At 43.0% G+C, this 19113-nt stretch overlaps 1 protein-coding gene and 2 long non-coding RNA genes across 7 annotated transcripts in view; 2 read left to right on the forward strand and 1 right to left on the reverse strand.

The window, feature by feature from the left end:
• LOC103792253 (uncharacterized) overlaps nt 1-19113 on the forward strand; it is a 120931-nt gene that overhangs the window by 34358 nt on the left and 67460 nt on the right. The window lies entirely within an intron of this gene.
• Nucleotides 699-12454, reverse strand: LOC144582020 (uncharacterized). 4 transcript variants are annotated; one of them, XR_013533697.1, is made up of 4 exons: nt 12384-12454; nt 11908-12042; nt 7160-7276; nt 699-6146 (listed from the first exon to the last, which is right to left on the reverse strand). It is a non-coding gene; the product is annotated as an uncharacterized LOC144582020 (long non-coding RNA). The 4 variants fall into 4 exon arrangements; XR_013533696.1 differs by having other exon boundaries at nt 11870-12042; XR_013533695.1 differs by having other exon boundaries at nt 11860-12042.
• Nucleotides 12544-15532, forward strand: LOC118153088 (serine/threonine-protein kinase MARK1-like). The gene is made up of 2 exons (XM_035297397.3): nt 12544-14122; nt 14556-15532. Exons 1-2 carry the CDS (start codon nt 13145-13147, stop codon nt 14592-14594), a joined length of 1017 nt encoding a protein of 338 aa, XP_035153288.3. The 5' UTR covers nt 12544-13144; the 3' UTR covers nt 14595-15532.

Below are 19113 nucleotides of genomic sequence, written 5' to 3' on the forward strand. Positions count from 1 at the left end.
CCTACGCTGTCTCTGCCCTGCCACCTGCTTGGCTGCTGCTTCTGCTGCCAGGTAAGGGCCAGCCACCTGAGAGGCTCCCACAGACCTCTGAACGTGAACTCCAGGCTGAATGGGCCTCAGCACAGTCCACTCACTTGCCATGGAAAAGTTAAGATTCTGCTACTTTAGCAATCATCACACAGGCATGCCTGCCTGCCTGCCTTCCTTCCCTCCTTCCTTCCTTCCCTCCCTTCCTCCTTCCTTCCTTCCCTCCCTCCTTCCTTCCCTCCCTCCCTCCTTCCTTCCCTCCCTCCCTCCTTCCTTCCCTCCCTCCCTCCTTCCTTCCCTCCCTCCCTCCTTCCTTCCCTCCCTTCCTCCTTCCTTCCCTCCCTCCTTCCTTCCTTCCCTCCCTTCCTCCTTCCTTCCCTCCCTCCTTCCTTCCTTCCCTCCCTTCCTCCTTCCTTCCCTCCCTCCTTCCTTCCCTCCCTCCTTCCTTCCTTCCCTCCCTCCTTCCTTCCTTCCCTCCCTTCCTCCTTCCTTCCCTCCCTCCTTCCTTCCCTCCCTCCTTCCTTCCTTCCCTCCCTCCTTCCTTCCTTCCCTCCCTTCCTCCTTCCTTCCCTCCCTCCTTCCTTCCCTCCCTCCTTCCTTCCCTCCCTCCTTCCTTCCCTCCCTCCTTCCTTCCCTCCCTCCTTCCTTCCTTTCTTTTCTCTCTCTCTTTCTTCCTTTCTTCCTTCCTTTCTCTTCTTTCTTCCTTTCTCTCTCTTTCTTTCTTTCTTCTTTTGTTTTAAAGCAAAATAGTTTCAAAATTATTTTTAGCCCTTATAGTAATGCTAAACCCTCAAACTTTTTTTGCTTTGTTTTTCGGTTTTGTTTTTGATAGACATGCCCAGTTCTCTCTGAATGTTGAGAGGGAGAGGAATTCCATGAGGCCTGATTTATCTGTTTGCTGTGCAGGTGTGTGATGACATGCATACCACACAAGATTTCCCAGAAAACCACTCCAGGTGTGGGCAGGATTAGGTGCTCATTCTCTGTGAACACAAGTGAGTCAGTTTTATGTCTGATGAGAGCTCCTTGAGAATACTTAAAAGGCATATGAGTTCATGCATTGAAAAGGTAGAGTGCTCTAGAAGAAAACCTTGGAAATACCATTTTGGACATCAGCCTTGGCAAAGATTTTATAAATATGTCCTCAAAAGCAATGGAGACAAAAACAAAAACTGACAAGTGGAATCTAATGAAATTAAAGAGCCTCTGCACAGCAAAAGAAAGTATCAACAGAGTAAACAGACAACATACAGAATGAGAAAAATACTCACAAACTATGCATCAGAGGTCTAATATCCAGAATCCATAAGGAACTTGAGCAAAAATGAAATAACTTTAAAAGTGGTCAAAGGACATGAACAGACACCTTTCAAAAGAAGACATACAAGCGGCCAACAAACATATGGAAAAATGCTCAGCATCACTAATTATTAGAGAATGCAACTTTTTTTTGAGATGGAGTCTTGCTCTGTCACCCAGGCTGGAGTGCAGTAATGCAATCTCAGCTCACTGCAACCTCCACCTCCCAGGTTCAAGTGAGTTTCCTGCCTCAGCTTCCCAAGTAGCTGAGATTTCAGGCATGTCCTACAACACCTGGCTAATTTTAGTATTTTGAGTAGAGACAGAGTATTTTGTCTCCATTGCTTTTCACCATGTTGGCCAGTCTGGTCTCCAACTTCTGACCTCATGATCCACCTGCCTCAGCCTCCCAAAGTGCTGGAGTTACAGGTGTGAGCCACTGAGCCCAGCAAGAAATGCAAATTAAAATCACAATGAGTTACCATTTCACAACACTTGGAATGGCTGTGATTAAAAAGTTAAAAATGAATGGATGCTGCTAAGGCTGTGCAGGAAAGGGAATGCTTTACTGTTCCCTTCAGTGGGAATACACTGTTGGTAAGAATGTAAATTAGTTCAGCCACAGCAGCAAGCAGTTTGCAGATTTCTCAGAGAACTTAAAACAGAGCTACCATTCAATCCAGCAATCCCATTACTGGGTATCTATCCAAAGGAGAATGAAGCGTTCTGCCCAAAAGACACGTGCACTCATATGTTAATGACAGTACTATTCAAAATAGCAAAAACATGGAATCAGCCTCGGTGCTCCTCAGTGGTGGAGTGGATAGAGAAAACGAGGTACATATACACCATGGAATACTACGTAGCCATAAAAAAGAATAAAATCATGTCCTTTGCAGCAACATGGATGCAGCTGGTGATTATACTAAACAAATTAACACAGAAATATAAAACCAGATACCGAGGCCAGGTTCAGTGGCTCAGGCCTGTAATCCCAGCACTTTAGGAGGCTGAGGTAGGTGGATCTCTTGAGCCCAGGAGTTTGAGACCAGCCTGGGCAACATGGTGAAATCCTCTCTCTACAAAATTTCCAAAATATATTAGCCAGGTGTGATGGCATGGCCTTGTAATCCCAGCTAACTGGGAGGCTGATGTGGGAAGATTACTTGAGCCCAGGAGGTGGAAGCTGCAGTGAGTCATGATGTGCCACTGCACTCAAGTGGAACCCTGTCTCAAAAAAAAAAAAAAAAAAAACAGAAAAAGCAAGACCAAATACTACATGTTCTCACTTATAAGTGGGAGCTAAATACTGGATGCACATAGACACGAAGATGGGAATGATAAATTAAAGAGAGAGGAAGCAGGACAAAGACTGAAAAACTACCTCTGGGATACTATGCTCACTACCTTTGTGATGGGATCATTCACACCTCAAACCTCAGCATCATGCAATATACCTAGGTAACAAACCTGTGCATGTACCCCTGAATCTAAAATACAAGTTGAAATTATTATTTAAAAAAAACGTTGGCTCACACCTGTAATCCCAGCACTTTGGAAGGCTGAGACGGGTGGATTATGAGGTCAGGAGATCGAGACCATCCTGGCCAACATGGTAACATGGTGAACATCTACTAAAAAAACAAAAAATTAGCCAGGTGTGGTGTCATACGCCTGTAGTTCCAGCTACTGGGGAGGTTGAGGCAGGAGAATCACTTGAACCCCAGGAGGCAGAGGTTGCAGTGAGCCAAGATTGTGCCATTGCACTCCAGCCTGGGAAACAGAGCGAGACTCCATCTCAAAAAAAAAAAAAAAAAAAAAGGTGGTGTACTCAGAGAAACACTGGTCTTCCATGATGAGCAGAACATGGGTGAAATATTGCTTAGAAATTGACAATTGCGGTTTTTGAAAGTCTTTTCCTAAAGACCTCCTTTTTGTCTTTTTGTATGTGCAGTTTTCATTCTCATGTCTTCCTGACGTTGAACCACTTTTTTTCCCTTGAGACTTTCATCCAAGCTTTTCTTCTATAAAGCCTAAGAAAGAGTAAGCTACCTTGTCACTGTATGTGCACAGCATCTTGTGGACATATTTTAGGACTGAGCCATTTTTTAGGTATATGACCGTCAGCATGATTAGTGCTTTGGTAAATAACAAAGATTTAATAAATGCTGACTATACCATATAAAATTGTAACTGATTTTTTTTTTTTTGAAACAGAGTTTTGCTCTATCACCCAAGCTAGAGTGCAGTGACACAACCACGGCTCATTGCAGCCTTGACCTACTAGTCTCGAGTGATCTTCCTACCTCAGCCTTCCGAGAAGCTAGGACTACAGGCATACACCATCATGCCTGGTTAACTTTTTAGTTTTTATGGAGACAGGGTCTCACTGTGTTGTCAGGGCTGGTCTCGAATTCATGGGCTCAAGCTCTCTTCCCACCTTTGCCTGCTACAGTGCTGAGATTACAGGTGTGAACTACTGCACCTGGCTTTATTATTATTACTAGAAACAGGATCTCACTACGTTGCCTGGGCTGGACTCCAACTCCTGGACTCAAGCAATCCTTCCACTCTAGCATCCCAGGTAGCTGGGACTGCCAGGTACACACCACTGTGCCTTGCTTGTAACTGATCTTTAAAAAAAAAAAAAAAAAAAAAACTCGTAAAAATTTTAGACACAAAAAAGTTTAGAGAATAGAATAATGAGCCTCTAAGTCCCAGAAAATTTGACTGCTTTTCAGAATATTATGCTCATTATAAGAGGAAGGCAGTGGGTCAATTTTGAATCGAGTCCTATACTCTGGAAACTGCTAGCAGATATGGGGCACAAGCAAAGGGAAGTGTATCCTTGCCTATAATATTTGGTGGGGAAAAAAGTTCATTGTACTTATTATGATGAAAAACTACAGGTAGGAGAGATAAGAGCTGATACATTTGAGACCCACTTGGGTCCTGTCCCACAGTCCCTTTTCTCTTCTGTTCCAAAATACTTATAAGCCTCAGAGACATGGTGGTTACAGGTTTGGACCCTGGAGATGGACAGGCATGGATTGGATTCAGCTTTGTTACTTAGGAAAAATTTAAGCCTTTATTTCCTCATCTGAAAATAAAAAATGGGTCAAATAATAGTGCCTGTCTCAGAAGTTTGTTCTGATAATTAGACACTGTTAGGTACATAGAGAACTTGGTATATCCCATTTTTCATTGATTTTGAGATTCACACTTTAACGTCTCTGACATATGTCTAACAATCAGTGATGTCATGATTTAGTTGCTAGCATTTTCTTTCTCTCTTGGAAATTCACAAAATAATGGTGAACTTTATGATTGATGGGTCTTAGATTTCATGACATATTATAGCAAGTGGTTAATAAATATTAGTAATCAAAATAATGATGAGTTCCCTTAATTCTCCCAATCAAAGTTTGTATCACAGAAATTTTCTCTATTTTGTCTGTCATTGAGGAACCGTGTAAACTTGGGCAAACCTTTTAACTTCTGTTGGGATTCTGTCTCAGAATCTCTGTTCCTTCCAGCATTAAAGTCCTAAGATATGATGGGTTCTTTGGAAGTCAGTTAAGATGAGACCAATGTAAGTGTGCAAGAATGTGCAGGGCACCTCATTGTACTCATAAGCAGTCCGTGGGATGAATCCTTTTGTGTCCATGAAAGAAACAACTCTTTCACACTGCTGCTCTGGCACATCCAGGACATCTGGCCACCAAAGCAGATGTATGGAATGGAAGTCCCTGGCTTCCTGTCTGTTATGGAGATAATTATGTAGTTCTGGGAAATTCTTCTCTAGTGGTCTAGCCATGTGGTTGGCATAGCAAGATGGCAGAGTGGACATAAACAACTCTAAGAATGACTGGAGACATTCAGTGGGCATTGGCTTTTCTGAAACGCCACCCTCATCTTGTTGCCAATTTGTCATTATTTTAAACTTTTTCGACTAAAGTTTCTACCCTTAGAATTGCCCCTCTGGGTTACACAACAAAACTGGGAGCTTAGTAAGTGTTAAAAAATATTCAATATGGGATCACTGAAGGGACGTAAGAAGGGATGTCTTCTCCAGTCATCTCCATGATCACATGAACATGAGACCATTATCTGGCTAGTGGTCTCCACGAAGAGTTGGAAACCATTGAAGTTCTAGTCTTGAGGATTCAGTGATCATGGGGTGATGGGTAAAATGATAGCAGGAGAGAGGAAATATGGTCGAAACAGTTCCTGGGATATTTGACAAGGGAGGAAGTTATCTAAGAGACACTAGTGAGAAAGTGAATATGCTTAGGTGAATGCCACCTACATTGTTATTTTGCATAGGGCCATCTTGGATAAATCTAGGTATGATATGTCCGTAGTAAATTTGTGTTTTCTCAGAGTATTTCTATTTATATTACCTCATTTTACAATAGTTTTGTGATGTATGTTGGGCAACTATTACCAGGGCTGATTCACAAGTGAGGAAGTAAATGTGGATCAGCACCACAACAGACCTAGGAATGGGGCCAGGATCCACACTCTGCTCTCCCCATTCCCAAGTCCATCCTTTTTCTGCTTTTTAAAGGTGCCTTGCTTGCCTTGTTTCTGCAAGAGTGAGGTTTGGCTCACCGCTGAACCTCACTCTTGCAGAAACAAGGCAGGCAAGGCACCTTCCTCACGTTACAAACCAGGTCTCCAAATGCAGAATTGGTCTGATATATTTCCGTGAACTGAGCACCATAAATTTAGTCTACATTGTCATTATTATGTGTTGTGATGATATTTTTCTTTCTCTTCCAGAAAATGCACTCTGCTCTTTAACATACAGACTAGATCTGCAGGAAAAAAAAAGAAAGAAAAAAATTAAAAAATATCAGAAAGGACTAATGCTTTCTGTTTTTAGAATATGGTAAATTTAATTTTCTCCTGAAAGTTTCTGTAGAATGATGGTTTATTTCTGGCATGGAATGTAGCCAGAGTTTCAATGGGAAATAGAGAACTCCGAAATGAGTGAACTCTATTCCAGAGAGAACATTAGAGAGAGATAAGGTTTGCCAGCAGAGTGGACTCTCCAAAGACAAAACTTCTGGTTTTGCGTGTGTCCCAACTTTGGCTGTTAACCTCAAACTGAGAGGCAATGGTATAACCTGGAAACCTATGGAGAACTGGGCTGAGATTTTCTTCTAAGCAGGTCAAATCAATTCCAAGTGTCATGGTTCTCCCTCCAGTCTTAATCAATATTCAGGACTTCGGGAGAATGATACCTTGAACGATAATTAGTGGTGATGGGGGTACTACACACTTTGCTGGTCATCAGCATCCCCGGCTTGTTAAGAACGCTTTCATAGAATGTCAATACAAAGGAGGCTTTTTTGGTTTTCTTTTCAGATTCTTTTATGGTTTTAAAAATATTTATTGTTATTATTAATCCTTTGTAGAGCAGTTAATTGAGCAGAAACTATAGAAAGTGCCTGTATATTCTAGTCCCTTCACCCTTCTCTGCAGCCTCCCCCATAATCAACATCCCCACTAAGTGGCATATTTGTTAAAATTAATGAACCTACATTGATGCATTGTTATCACCCGAAGTCCTCAGTTTACATTAGGGTTCACTCTTAGTGTTGAACGTTCAATAGGCTTTCAAAGTTGTATACTGATAACTATCCACCATTGTAGTATTATACTGAAGAGTTTTACTGCTTAAAAAATCCTCTATGGGCTCACGCCTGTAATCCCAGCTGAGGCAGGCGGATCACTTGAGATCAGGAGTTCGAGACCATCCTGGCCAACATGGTGAAACCCCGTCTCTACTAAAAATACAAAAATTAGCCTGGCGTTTGGTACCTACCTGTAGTCCCAGCTACTTGGGAGGCTGAGGCGGAAGAATTGCTTGAACCCAGGAGGCCGAGGTTGCAGTGAGCCAAGACTGCAATACTGTGCTCCAGCCTGGCTACCGAGCAAGACTCTGTCTCAAAAAAAAAAACAAAAAATGTTGTTCAAACTCTATTTGTTGTAACATCAAACACAGATATAAAAGTCTTCAGCATATAGAACCTCCACCCTACAATGTTAATTAAAACAGGAAGGAAACTCTCTGGCAGAATCATTGGAAACTTTCAGGTGTGATTTTTTGGAGGTGAACATGGGGGCAGAGGCAGAGTCAATTATTTTTTAGGAGTTTCATTGGATTTTAAAAACCTTTTCTTTCAAAGTTGTTAACTGAAATGTCATAAATGAGTTACATTGTTCACTGATCCCTTCCCCAAACAAAGAAGAACTTGCTACTTGGAGGCCCCTGATCAATCATTAGAGTTTGAAGTGCAAGAAAGGAAACATTGTTGACTGGAGATGTTGTTCCTAGACCTCCACAGGCTTTGCAAGTATCTTGGCAAATGCAGTTAAATAAAACATGGAAAAAGAACAGAAAATGAAACACCGCATATCCTCACTCATAGGTGGGTGATGAAAAATGAGAACACATGGACATAGAAAGGGGAGTACTAAACACTGGGGTCTATTGGGGGGAAAAGGGGAGGGCCAGTGGGAGGGGGAGGTGGGGAGGGATAGCCTGGGGAGAAATGCCAAATGTGGGTGAAGGGGAGAAGAAAAGCAAAGCACACTGCCATGTGTGTTCCTACGCAACTGTCTTGCATGCTCTGCTCATGTACCCCAAAACCTATAATTCAATAAAAAATTAAAAAAAAAAAAAAAGATTGTAGTTGTCTTGCTTTTTCTCACTGCATTTCAGATGTAATGAGAAGAAAATCACTAGTTTATGATAATCTTATATAGTTGAGTTTGATAAGAATGACTTAGAAATGCTTCCCAATTAAAAAAAAAGAAAGAAAGAAATCAAAGTCCAATAAAGACCCAGAAGAGAATAGAAATTACTAAAAGTTACAGGTTTTAAAAATTTAGTTTCAAGATATTTATCTGAAAAATCATAGACCAGTGTAGATAAAAATTAACATTGTCCTTCCATATTAGCATTTGGTGTTACCACTTGACAAATACTTAAATGTTGAATGTCTGATGAGAATTTACTTCCCAATTAGATTTTTTAGTTGTTTATTTTCACGTTTCTTGAGGCAAGCGGTACAGAATGTAGTGGCCAAGGTCATGGCGCAGGAGTGGTTTGAAACCCTGCTTCTCTATTTACTGTGTGTCTGACCATGGGCAAATTACTTAACCCCTCTCCTCCCCAGTTTGCTCGTCTGTAAAATGACGGTGATGAGAGTCCTTATCTCTTGCGGCAATAATGAGGATTCAATAGGACAGCTCACATAAAACTCTTAGAATGGGGACTGGCATTTAGTAAGAGCTCAATAAATGTTAGCTATTTTTATTTTAAGTTCTGGAATACAAGTGCAGAATGTGTAGGTTTGTTACATAGATACATGTGTGCCGTGGTGGCTTGGTGTACCTGTCAACCCATCATCTAGGTTTTAAACCTCGGTTACAATACTGTTTGTCCCAAAGCTCTCCCTCCCTTCACCCCCTACCTCCGACAGGCCCTGGTGTGTGTTGGTCCCCTCTCTGTGTCCATGTGTTGTTCTCTTCGTTCAACTTCCACTTCTAAGTGAGAACATACGGTGTTTGGTTTTCTGTGCCTATGTTAGTTTGCTGAGAATGATGGCTTTTGGGTTTATTTTTACTTACGTCATGCCAAACCATACAATGTTATGAAAATTACTGTGATTATTGATCAAACACATAGGCCATTGGAGGAAAAATAAAATAAATTCTCAATGTTTACAGAAGAATACAGGAAACTGCTTTTCTTAAAATGTATTCACATGGTCTTTCATTCCTAAAGAAGCTGGTGTTGGCCAGGCACGGTGGCCCATACCTGTATACCTGCACTTTGGCAGGCCAAGGCAAAAGGATTGTTTGAGCTCAGGAGTTCCAGACCAGCCTGAGCAACACAGTGAGACCTTGTCTCTACAAAAAAATTAAAAAATTATCCCAGTATGGTGGTGCATGCCTGTAGTCCTAGCTACTCGGGAGATTGAGGTGGGAGGATTGCTTGAGCCCTGGAGTTTGAGGCTACAGTGAGCCATGATTATGCCATTGCACTGCAGCCTGAATGACAGAGCAAGACCCTGTCTTAAAAAAGGAAGCTGGTGTTAATCTCCCCTTCATGTAACCCACTACACAGATGTGTGTAGCTCCAAGTGCACACAGCCTTCCGTCTCTCGGCCTAATGTAACAGGACAGTGGAGCTGGCGGAATTACAGGCAATTTCAATGAGGGGGAATAGGTAGGAAGGAAACAGCTGGAAATCCCTGAAGTAACCTTACTCGTCTGATCAAAAGTACACGTCACACTGGCAGAACTCTTGTTCGTGTTCGAAACCAAAGGTTGGTAAACTTTTTCTGTAAAGGACCAGATAGTAAATAGTTTTAACTTTTGGGCCATATGGTATGGATCATAACTGCTCAGCTCTCCTTCTGAAGCACAAAAGCATCATAGATAACAAGAAAAAAACGAATTGTGGCTGTCTTCCCATCAAACGGTACATACAAAAGCTGGGGTGGGTCACAGTTTGCCAACCCCTGATCTGGAATACTCTTGAATGTGGAGCATAGCCTCCATTACGTTTCTTGTAAAATTGTCTCAAATTGAAGCTGGAGGTCCTTTCTTCCCCTCTGAGATTCCTTCTTCCACTCTCCCCCCACATTTTCTATCTGCAGCTTTATTCTGGTGGCGACCCAAAAGGCCAAGGCTTGGCTCCATCCCGCAGCACAGCAGGATATTGGCACAGACTCAACCCTCCCAGGTTCTCAGAATGGAGCTCATACAAAGCTAAGCCTCTTGATGATATTGACGACCTCACAGAGCTCAGTGCTTAGTATATTTTGTTTTTTGAGATAGGGTCTTGTTCTGTCATCCAGGATAGAGTGCAGTGGCACAATCTCAGCTCACTACAACCTCTAGCTCCCTGGACCAAGTGATCCATCCATCCCAGCATCTGAAGTAGCTGGGACCACAGGCACAAGTAACCAAGTCTGGCTAAATTTTGTATTTTTTGTAAAGATGGGGTTTCACCATGTTGCCCAGGCTGGTCTTAAACTGGGTTCAAGGAATCTTCCTGTCTCAGCCTCTCAAAGTGCTGGGATTACAGGCATGAACCACTGTGCTTGGCCAAGTAATTCATTTTTAATGGAAAATGAGTCTGTATCTTTTAAGATCTTTGGAAAGATATCCATCCTTCTTCCCTCACGGCAGCTAGCACAATGTCCTACACCCAATAAGTATTTGTTGATGTTAGTTTGAGGTCATGGCAACTGTGACTTTATCCCTTTGTACATTAGTTTGGTGAAGACCTGGCTTTCTAGTTCCAGAAGCAGAACTGAAGCAAATTCCTTTTCTTTTGGGAAAACAGACCTTTTGCAAAGAGACACAGACTCTCACAAGAAAACAAACCTGTCTTCCTGAGACTCATAGGGGAATGATTGGGGAGGTGTTGGAATCCTTGGGGGAAATTATGGGTTATGGTTTCTTTCTGCTCTAGATAAGGGTTCGGCGCAGGCAGATCCTGGAAAAAGTGGAGTCCTTTATTGCCCAATGGGAGATGGCATTTCCAGGAGCAGTCCTGGCTGGTGCAATGGTGGCTGCTTGTACAGCTTCTTTAGGCTCTTATAGGGAGATAGCCAGGGCAGCTCTCTAAAGAAAACAGCTGAGTGGAATCCTTATCCTTATCAACATGGCTAGATCACAGGGGCTGGTGGCCTTATCATATCAGGGCAACCAGTGATTTCACCATGTCACCAACTACTCCTTTAGAAACAAACCGCATTGTGACATTTCAAGCATAACACTAGTGCCCAAATCCATTCTGCCATATTATAATTCATCTGCATCAGCAAGTTTATTGCTAAAGGCCTAGAGTCTCAAATACTTTATGAGACAGCCTGAAGATGTAAGAAAGTAAGTCTAATTTCACCATAGCATTTACTTGGCTGTGTGTACGTGCACAGGCCAGGTCCCGGGAACAAGGAAATTTCCCCCAAAAAGCTCTAACCAATTCACTTTAGTAGTTTCTTGTTTGTTTCACTCTGATACTGAGTTTTCTTCTCATTCAAACATTCATTTATTCATTGAAATACTAAAAAATATTAGTCGAGTGTCCTCTATGTATCTATCCATTGTCCTAGGTACTGTGGATACCACTGTAAATAAAACATGTAAAACACTTGCTTTCATGAAGTTTATGTGCAAGTCTGACAAAGAAATATGCAAGTGAAATATGCAAATGTCAGATGTTGCTAAGTGCAATGGAGATCAATGAAGTAGGGAAGGTGGTGAGATAGCTGCAGAGATGTATACTGGTTGGGGGGGTGCTGTGAGCAGCGGGACTCAATTCCTCCCAACCTGGCCCCTGTCACTCGTTCAGACTAGTGCATCCCTCCAGAGAGCCACACTCGATCATCCTGGGCCTTCACAGAGGCTAGCCTCCTGCCCTTGCCCCTACTCACTTAGGCGACCCCTCCTCACACCGCAGGGCTCAGCACACTGGCCTCCAGAAAGCCCCACTTCTTCCCTTACCAGCGCTGACCTGAGGCCCAGGCCACTCTTCTCTGGCCCCCACTTCACCTGGTGCTTCTCACGCTGAAGGAGCTTCCTGTCTGGGGGGCCTTCCTGAAGAGGCTGTGGGCTCATGGAGGGTGGGGTATGTCTGTTTCATCTGTGTCCATTACATAATCTCAACCACATGAGGAAGGAAAAACCCTACAAGGAAAGGAAAATATTCTCTCCCTTCTCAATGGTTGAGAGCAACCATTGAGAGATGAAAGAAAAGGAATTGAATATGTTGCATGTAGACATTAGGAGATCTTCAAAATCCAAAAGCTATTTCAGATTTTGAAATTACAAATGATTGAAAACCACCATGGCACGTTAAACCTATGTAACAAACCTGCACAATCTACACATGTACCCCAGAACTTAAGAGTACAATAACTATAGAAAAAGAAACTACAAATGAAAATGCTGTTGAAGTGTTGTACCAGTTTAAATAGCTAGGAAACGAAATATCAATCTCTATAATCCATCTAGACAAAAGCACTTACTTTTTAAAAGAGGAAGGTGTTTTGGGGACCAAAAGAGAGAAAACCTCTGTGAAAGATCCCCAGCCATGATTGGCCCCTGCTTTGCTCTGAGCTCATGAAAAGCCTTTGTGATGTCATAACAGACAGGCCTATATAAGGCCCTGGCTGGGTCATGGTTTTTGGCCTGATAAATCCCTGGAAGCTTTTTTGGTGACCTGTGGACTCAGACCAGCTTAGCGATTAGGAGTTGTTTCGGGGGGTGGGGGGAGTTTTTGTGGGAGGGGCGTTGGGGGGAGTTTTTGTGGGAGGGGTGTTGGTGTTTTTTTAGTTATCAGTGTTAGCATAGTTAATATAGTTAGTATTGCTTAGTATTTTAGTGTACTTTGGGGTAGTCAATAGTGTTGTTTAATATTTCATCATAGTAGAGTTAGAGTAGTTACTTGTGTATAGTTAGTGTATAAAGGCACCATGAAGCAGGGATTGGCCTCCACCTCACCTGCCCTGCGGCCACTGCATTATCAAATACTGAATTTCATAGGCCGTGGTGCCTTTGGCGAGGTCACGCTGGCCTGGCACTTAAAGACCGGCACCCGGGTGGCGGTGGCGGTGAAAACGATCGACAGAACCGGCTTCCTCTCTAGCCACAGAGAGATGACTGTTTTACAGTCGGTGCACCACCGAAACATCATTAAATTATATCATATTATTAGCGGCAAAGAGGCGTGCCAGTTAGTACTTGAATACGCCGCAGGAGGAAGCCTAACTGGCTTGAACAGAACATCATGACAGAGGAGGAGGCCCGAGGCAAGTTCCAACAAATGCTGTCCGCCGTGAGGTACCTCCACCGCCGCAGCATCGCTCACAGAGACCTGAAACCGGACAACATGCTGTTAGATGTTAAGGGAAACATCAAAATTGCTGATTTTGGATCAGCCACGAGTTACCATGAGGGGCAGAGGCTGACAATAGCTCATGGGACCCTGGCCTACATGGCCCCAGAACTCTTCGGGGCCCAGGGCTATGAATGCCCCGCCATGGACATATGGAGCCTAGGTGTCACGCTGTTCCAGATGGTGTCCAACAACCTGCCCTTCTCCGCAGTGAGTCGTACGCAACTGAAACGCCTAATTCTATCTGGCCAGTATGCTAGCCCGCAGTACTTTTCTGAAGGCCTTAAAAGACTAATTAAAAACCTTTTAACGCCTGATCCCAATGAGTGGCCAACAGCAAACAAAGTCATGGGGGAATCATGGGTGAACAACGGCCTTCACAGGAAGTCAGACCCCCAGCATGCCCCCACGGCCTCCCTGACCATCGAGCGCAATTGTGAAGATTTAGAAAACTTGGCACGGCAAGCCCTCCAGTGTGACCGTGTGGCCTCCTCCATTGTAAGCGCCATAGGCAGTGGTGGTGCTTTAGAAACCTTGGCAGAGGAAGCCCCGCAGCGTGACCTCGTGTCTGCAGCCTCCACCAAGTGCTCCACTGGCAGTGAAAATTTAGAAACTCTGGCTCAACCAGCCCTCCCGCATAACCTCACGGCCGCCTCCACCCAGATCACCACCCAGAGCACCGTGGCTCCACAACCAGTACACGAAGGCAGCGTCCTCCAAGCTGGGCAGCCCGAGGCTGTGTTGGCCCGGCCAACAAGAGGCTGGAGCTGCCGCAGGGCTGCCCGAAGGTGCATTGCCATAATAAGGAGATGCTGCTGCTGCCTGTGCCCACCCAAGAAGCAGAGTAACAGGGCCCACCCAAGTGAAAAAGTAAGTAGGTGGGCGGTGAAGCCGCACTTCTTGCATTTTACTATATTTATTCTGTCTTTATTAGTATTGTTTTAATTGGCAAATCATGCTTGTACATTCATGGGGTGCAATGTGAGGATTAGATAGATGTTTGCACCGTGGAATGAGGAAATCCCACTACTCAGCATCTCCACCACCTCAGAGAGACCAATTCCACGTGATGCCCCGCAAGTGTTGATCTAAACAAGTTGACCCCATTGAAGTAGCCAGTAGATGGATGGTGATCCGGGGCCGGAGAGTGGCAGAGGGAGGGAATGGCGGGGTATTGGTCTAAGGACCAAAGTCTAGACAGGAGGAAGAGGTTTTGACTCTAGTGCACAGCAGGGTGACCAGAGTCAATAAGAACGTATTGCATTTTGCAAAACATGTTCATGTCAAATGTCTCTGCATTTAGATTGGAGAGGACGAAGGCCCTGAGGTCCAGGAACATTGAAACCTGAGATGCCCAGGAGCAACGTTGGAGCCTGCAGCACTTTATATAAAAAATATATAAAAATAAATTTATCATTCTGATAAATGACCATTTCTTGCTTCTTGCAAATTTTGTAGTAGCATTGGAAAGGTGGTACGTGGGTTGCAGACACTCTGCTGCTTTGTGCCCTCCCTGCACAGGACCAGGGCTAAGAGAAGGCAAGGCGTGAGGCAAAGGAAAAGGCATATTTACTAGCAACTGCCTTAGTTGAAAGAAAAGTGGGGATAATGAAAGGATGTAGGAGGACGTGGAAGAGAGCAAGAAAAAAATATAGCTAAACCAGAGTCTAAAACCTGGCCCAGATTGGAGAGAGTTCAATGTGCAGTGTGGAAAAAGGACATTGAAAGTATGCATGCCCCAAAAGAACGGTCTATAAAGATCATGCGGTTTACCCCCATGCAATACCTAATGGTGGGATGTGATCCAAACTGGTGGGTCACTGTCTTACACTACTACTATTGCAGCTATAGGAGTATCAGGTAAAAACGAACAAAAACCCTTATGCGAATCAAAATATGTCACTGGAAGACAAGAGGTGCAGCAGAAGTTCTTATATCTTCCCAGCTGCCCTGTTCCTTTGTTGGGGAGGAATCTGCTCCAAAAACTATAAGTACACATTTCTTTTTTTTTTTTTTTTTGAGGAGTTTCGGTCTTGTTACCCAGGCTGGAGTGCAATGGCACGATCTCGGCTCACCATTAACTTCTGCCTCCTGGGTTCAGGCAATTCTCCTGCCTCAGCCTCCGGAGTAGCTGGGATTACAGGCACGCGCCACCATGCCCCGTTAATTTTCACCATGCCCAGCTAATTTTTTGTATTTTTAGTAGAGACAGGGTTTCATCATGTTGACCAGGATGGTCTCGATCTCTTCGATCTCTTGACCTCGTGATCCACCCGCCTCGGCCTCCCAAAGTGCTTGGATTACAGGCGTGAGCCACCGTGCCCAGCCTGTGGTTTGCATTTTTATTTTATTTTATTTTATTTATTTATTTTTTTAATTTTTTATTGGATTATAGGTTTTGGGGTACATGAGCAGAGCATGCAAGACAGTTGCGTAGGTACACACATGGCAGTGTGCTTTGCTTTTCTTCTCTCCTTCACCCACATTTGGCATTTCTCCCCAGGCTATCCCTCCCCACCTCCCCCTCCCACTGGCCCTCCCCTTTTCCCCCCAATAGACCCCAGTGTTTAGTACTCCCCTTTATGTGTCCATGTGTTCTCATTTTTCATCACCCACCTATGAGTGAGAATATGCGGTGTTTCATTTTCTGTTCTTGTGTCAGTTTGCTGAGGATGATGTTCTCCAGATTCATCCATGTCCCTACAAACGACACGAACTCATCATTTCTGATTGCTGCATAATATTCCATGGTGTATATGTGCCACATTTTTCCAATCCAGTCTATTATCAATGGGCATTTGGGTTGATTCCAGGTCTTTGCTATTGTAAACAGTGCTGCAATGAACATTCGTGTACATGTGTCCTTATAGTAGAACGATTTATAGTCTTTTGGATATATACCCAGTAATGGGATTGCTGGGTCAAATGGAATTTCTATTTCTAAGGCCTTGAGGAATCGCCACACTGTCTTCCACAATGGTTGAACTAATTTACACTCCCACCAACAGTGTAAAAGTGTTCCTTTTTCTCCACATCCTCTCCAGCATCTGTTGTCTCCAGATTTTTTAATGATCGCCATTCTAACTGGCGTGAGATGGTATCTCAATGTGGTTTTGATTTGCATCTCTCTGATGACCAGTGACGATGAGCATTTTTTCATATGACTGTTGGCCTCATATATGTCTTCTTTCGTAAAGTATCTGTTCATATCCTTTGCCCACTTTTGAATGGGCTTGTTTGTTTTTTTCCTGTAAATCTGTTTGAGTTCTTTGTAAATTCTGGATATCAGCCCTTTGTCAGATGGGTAGACTGCGAAAATTTTTTCCCATTCTGTTGGTTGCCGATCCACTCTAGTGACTGTTTCTTTTGCCGTGCAGAAGCTGTGGAGTTTCATTAGGTCCCATTTGTCTATTTTGGCTTTTGTTGCCAATGCTTTTGGTGTTTTGTTCATGAAGTCCTTGCCTACTCCTATGTCCTGGATAGTTTTGCCTAGATTTCCTTCTAGGGTTTTTATCGTGCCAGGTCTTATGTTTAAGTCTTTAATCCATCTAGAGTTAATTTTAGTGTAAGGTGTCAGGAAGGGGTCCAGTTTCTGCTTTCTGCACATGGCTAGCCAGTTTTCCCAACACCATTTGTTAAACATGGAATCCTTGCCCCATTGCTTGTTTTTGTCAGGTTTATCAAAGATTGTATAGTTGTATGTATGTTGTGTTGCCTCCGGTGCCTCTGTTTTGTTCCATTGGTCTATATCTCTGTTTTGGTACCAGTACCATGCTGTTTTGATTACTGTAGCCTTGTAGTATAGTTTGAAATCCGGTAGTGTGATGCCCCCCGCTGTGTTCTTTTTGCTTAGAATTGACTTGGCTATGCGGGCTCTCTTTTGGTTCCATATGAAGTTCATGGTGGTTTTTTCCAGTTCTGTGAAGAAAGTCAATGGTAGCTTGATGGGGATAGCGTTGATTCTGTAAATTACTTTGGGCAGTATAGCCATTTTCACGATATTAATTCTTCCTAACCATGAACATGGAATGTTTCTCCATCTGTTTGTGTCCTCTCTGATTTCGTTGAGCAGTGGTTTGTAGTTCTCCTTGAAGAGGTCCCTTACGTTCCTTGTGAGTTGTATTCCAAGGTATTTTATTCTTTTTGTAGCAATTGCGAATGGCAGTTCGCTCTTGATTTGGCTTTCTTTAAGTCTGTTATTGGTGTAGACGAATGCTTGTGATTTTTGCACATTGATTTTATATCCTGAGACTTTGCTGAAGTTGTTTATCAGTTTCAGGAGTTTTTGGGCTGAGGCAATGGGGTCTTCTAGGTATACTATCATGTCGTCTGCAAATAGAGACAATTTGGCTTCCACCTTTCCTATTTGAATACCCTTTATTTCTTTTTCTTGCCTGATTGCTCTGGCTAGAACTTCCAGAACTATATTGAATAGGAGTGGTGAAAGAGGGCATCCTTGTCTAGTGCCAGATTTCAAAGGGAATGCTTCCAGTTTTTGCCCATTCAGTATGATATTGGCTGTTGGTTTGTCATAAATAGCTTTTATTACTTTGAGATACGTTCCATCGATACCGAGTTTATTGAGGGTTTTTAGCATAAAGGGCTGTTGAATTTTGTCAAATGCCTTCTCTGCGTCAATTGAGATAATCATGTGGTTTTTGTTTTTGGTTCTGTTTATGTGGTGAATTACGTTGATAGACTTGCGTATGTTGAACCAGCCTTGCATCCCTGGGATGAATCCTACTTGATCATGATGAATAAGTTTTTTGATTTGCTGTTGCAATCGGCTTGCCAATATTTTATTGAAGATTTTTGCATCTATGTTCATCATGGATATTGGCCTGAAGTTTTCTTTTCTCGTTGGGTCTCTGCCGGGTTTTGGTATCAGGATGATGTTGGTCTCATAAAATGATTTGGGAAGGATTCCCTCTTTTTGGATTGTTTGAAATAGTTTTAGAAGGAATGGTACCAGCTCCTCTTTGTGTGTCTGGTAGAATTCGGCTGTGAACCCGTCTGGACCTGGGCTTTTTTTGTGTGGTAGGCTCTTAATTGCTGCCTCAACTTCAGACCTTGTTATTGGTCTATTCATAGTTTCAGCTTCCTCCTGGTTTAGGCTTGGGAGGACACAGGAGTCCAGGAATTTATCCATTTCTTCCAGGTTTACTAGTTTATGCGCATAGAGTTGTTTGTAATATTCTCTGATGATGGCTTGAATTTCTGTGGAATCTGTGGTGATTTCCCCTTTATCATTTTTTATTGCATCTATTTGGTTGTTCTCTCTTTTATTTTTAATCAATCTGGCTAGTGGTCTGTCTATTTTGTTGATCTTTTCAAAAAACCAGCTCTTGGATTTATTGATTTTTTGAAGGGTTTTTCGTGTCTCAATCTCCTTCAGCTCAGCTCTGATCTTAGTAATTTCTTGTCTTCTGCTGGGTTTTGAGTTTTTTTGATCTTGCTCCTCTAGCTCTTTCAATTTTGATGATAGGGTGTCAATTTTGGATCTCTCCATTCTCCTCATATGGGCACTTATTGCTATATACTTTCCTCTAGAGACTGCTTTAAATGTGTCCCAGAGGTTCTGGCACGTTGTGTCTTCGTTCTCATTGGTTTCGAAGAACTTCTTTATTTCTGCTTTCATTTCGTTGTTTACCCAGTCAACATTCAAGAGCCAGTTGTTCAGTTTCCATGAAGCTGTGTGTTTCTGGGTCGGTTTCTGAATTCTGAGTTCTAACTTGATTGCACTATGGTCTGAGAGGCTGTTTGTTATGATTTCTGTTGTTTTGCATTTGTTGAGCAGTGCTTTACTTCCAATTATGTGGTCAATTTTAGAGTAGGTGTGATGTGGTGCTGAGAAGAATGTG

This window comes from Callithrix jacchus, chromosome 4, assembly GCF_049354715.1.
Source record: "Callithrix jacchus isolate 240 chromosome 4, calJac240_pri, whole genome shotgun sequence".
In the NCBI taxonomy this organism is placed as follows: domain Eukaryota; kingdom Metazoa; phylum Chordata; class Mammalia; order Primates; family Cebidae; genus Callithrix; species Callithrix jacchus.

What these genes read in the sequence shown, in the direction of transcription:
- LOC118153088 (XM_035297397.3), top strand. Translation starts at nt 13,145, where the DNA reads ATGACAGAGGAGGAGGCCCGAGGCAAGTTCCAACAAATGCTGTCCGCC. An exon ending in GGGCCCACCCAAGTGAAAAA is followed by an intron (nt 14,123 to 14,555) that starts GTAAGTAGGTGG and finishes CTCTGCATTTAG; the next exon opens with ATTGGAGAGGACGAAGGCCC.